The 1,207-nt window shown below is 48.0% G+C and overlaps 1 protein-coding gene across 4 annotated transcripts in view; it reads left to right on the top strand.

Moving 5' to 3' along the window:
- Positions 1–1,201, top strand: part of hipk1a (homeodomain interacting protein kinase 1a) — a gene marked incomplete at its 5' end in the record, with an annotated part of 10,793 nt that extends 9,592 nt beyond the window's left edge. For all 4 annotated transcript variants that reach the window (XM_035656169.1, XM_035656171.1, XM_035656172.1 and 1 more), the window contains 1 exon segment: positions 558–1,201. In XM_035656169.1, the coding sequence (XP_035512062.1) occupies positions 558–1,001 (444 nt within the window).
- Positions 1,202–1,207: the final 6 nt, after the last annotated feature.

Raw genomic sequence — 1,207 nt, forward strand, 5'->3', positions numbered from 1 at the left:
CCAAAGCCACCACGGTCTACTGCACCGGACTTTGCAGTAGTGCTCCATGAGCTGGTTTTAAGATCCACATTAATCAATAGACATAAAGATGTTTAAGTTTGTGACATATTGGATTCAGCGTGAATATTATTATTCATACCTAAACACTAGAGAGCTTTCACAGACGGTTAAAGTAAAAATTAAGTGACTGCACTGAGCTGCAGTAGGTAACTTTTATACAAAAATAACTTTTGATCACATTTCCTGGAACTTACACTACATCCTGACAGTAATACACGAGATAGATTATCTGCGATTGGCTGGTTGCTTTCATTCAGGCCCGATGGATTCTTGAAAATACCATTTGGAGCACTAGCCAGAGGAACCGAATCAGTTCACATATTATCTGTCTTATCTACTACTGTTGGGTTATAGTGAAAGTTTCAGCAGATATGGCAAAAACCTATTTTTATACACGTCACCAGAAATGTGTCGGACAAGTTGACTACTCACAAGTCTAGATCTTGGGATGGGGCGGACCCGCTGTTTGTAGAGACCAGCGTTCTTTGTTGTTTCAGGTACAGCAGTCTGTGATGTCATCATCCCTCGACCAAACAGGAAGCAGCGGTTCCCTGAGGCGGCAGCCGACGTACCCCCCTCCCGTCTCCTCCCACTCATCCTACAACACCCTCTTCAGCTCGACCCCAAACCTGTACGCCTACCCCGCGTCCGCCGCCCTGGCCTCCGTGTCACAAGCCGTGGACCAGATGCAAGGCGGCTCGTCCCGTAGCAGCAGGGCGAGCGGAGCGTACTCCTCCCTGGCGCTGCTCCAGAAGAACGGCAGCCTGGCCCTGGGAGGATCTGCTGCGGGACAGTACGGCGGCAACAACAACAACAACAACAACAACAACAACCAACCGCAGCAGCAGCAGCAGCAGCAGCAGCAGCAGCTGGGAGGGCAGCCTTTCCACCACGCCAGTGCTACTTACCAGCGAAAACTCAACCAGTATCCCTACCTGTAAAGACTGACGGCTGATTGAGACAGAAGCATGAAGACCAAATGTTGACCGAGACTAGAGCGGAGCACAAGCTCATTACGGGCGACTGTGACTTGTTTTCAACTCGACTTTTAAACTTTCTGTTACTGTCCAGTCCTTTTATTCGCTGATTGTTTTTGGATGAAATAATCGCAGAATGTATTTATATTTTAATCATGGTCAGTTTGTTG

This window comes from Morone saxatilis, unplaced genomic scaffold (assembly GCF_004916995.1).
Source record: "Morone saxatilis isolate NCDOM2014 unplaced genomic scaffold, NCSU_SB_2.0 Contig15, whole genome shotgun sequence".
NCBI lineage: Eukaryota > Metazoa > Chordata > Actinopteri > Moronidae > Morone > Morone saxatilis.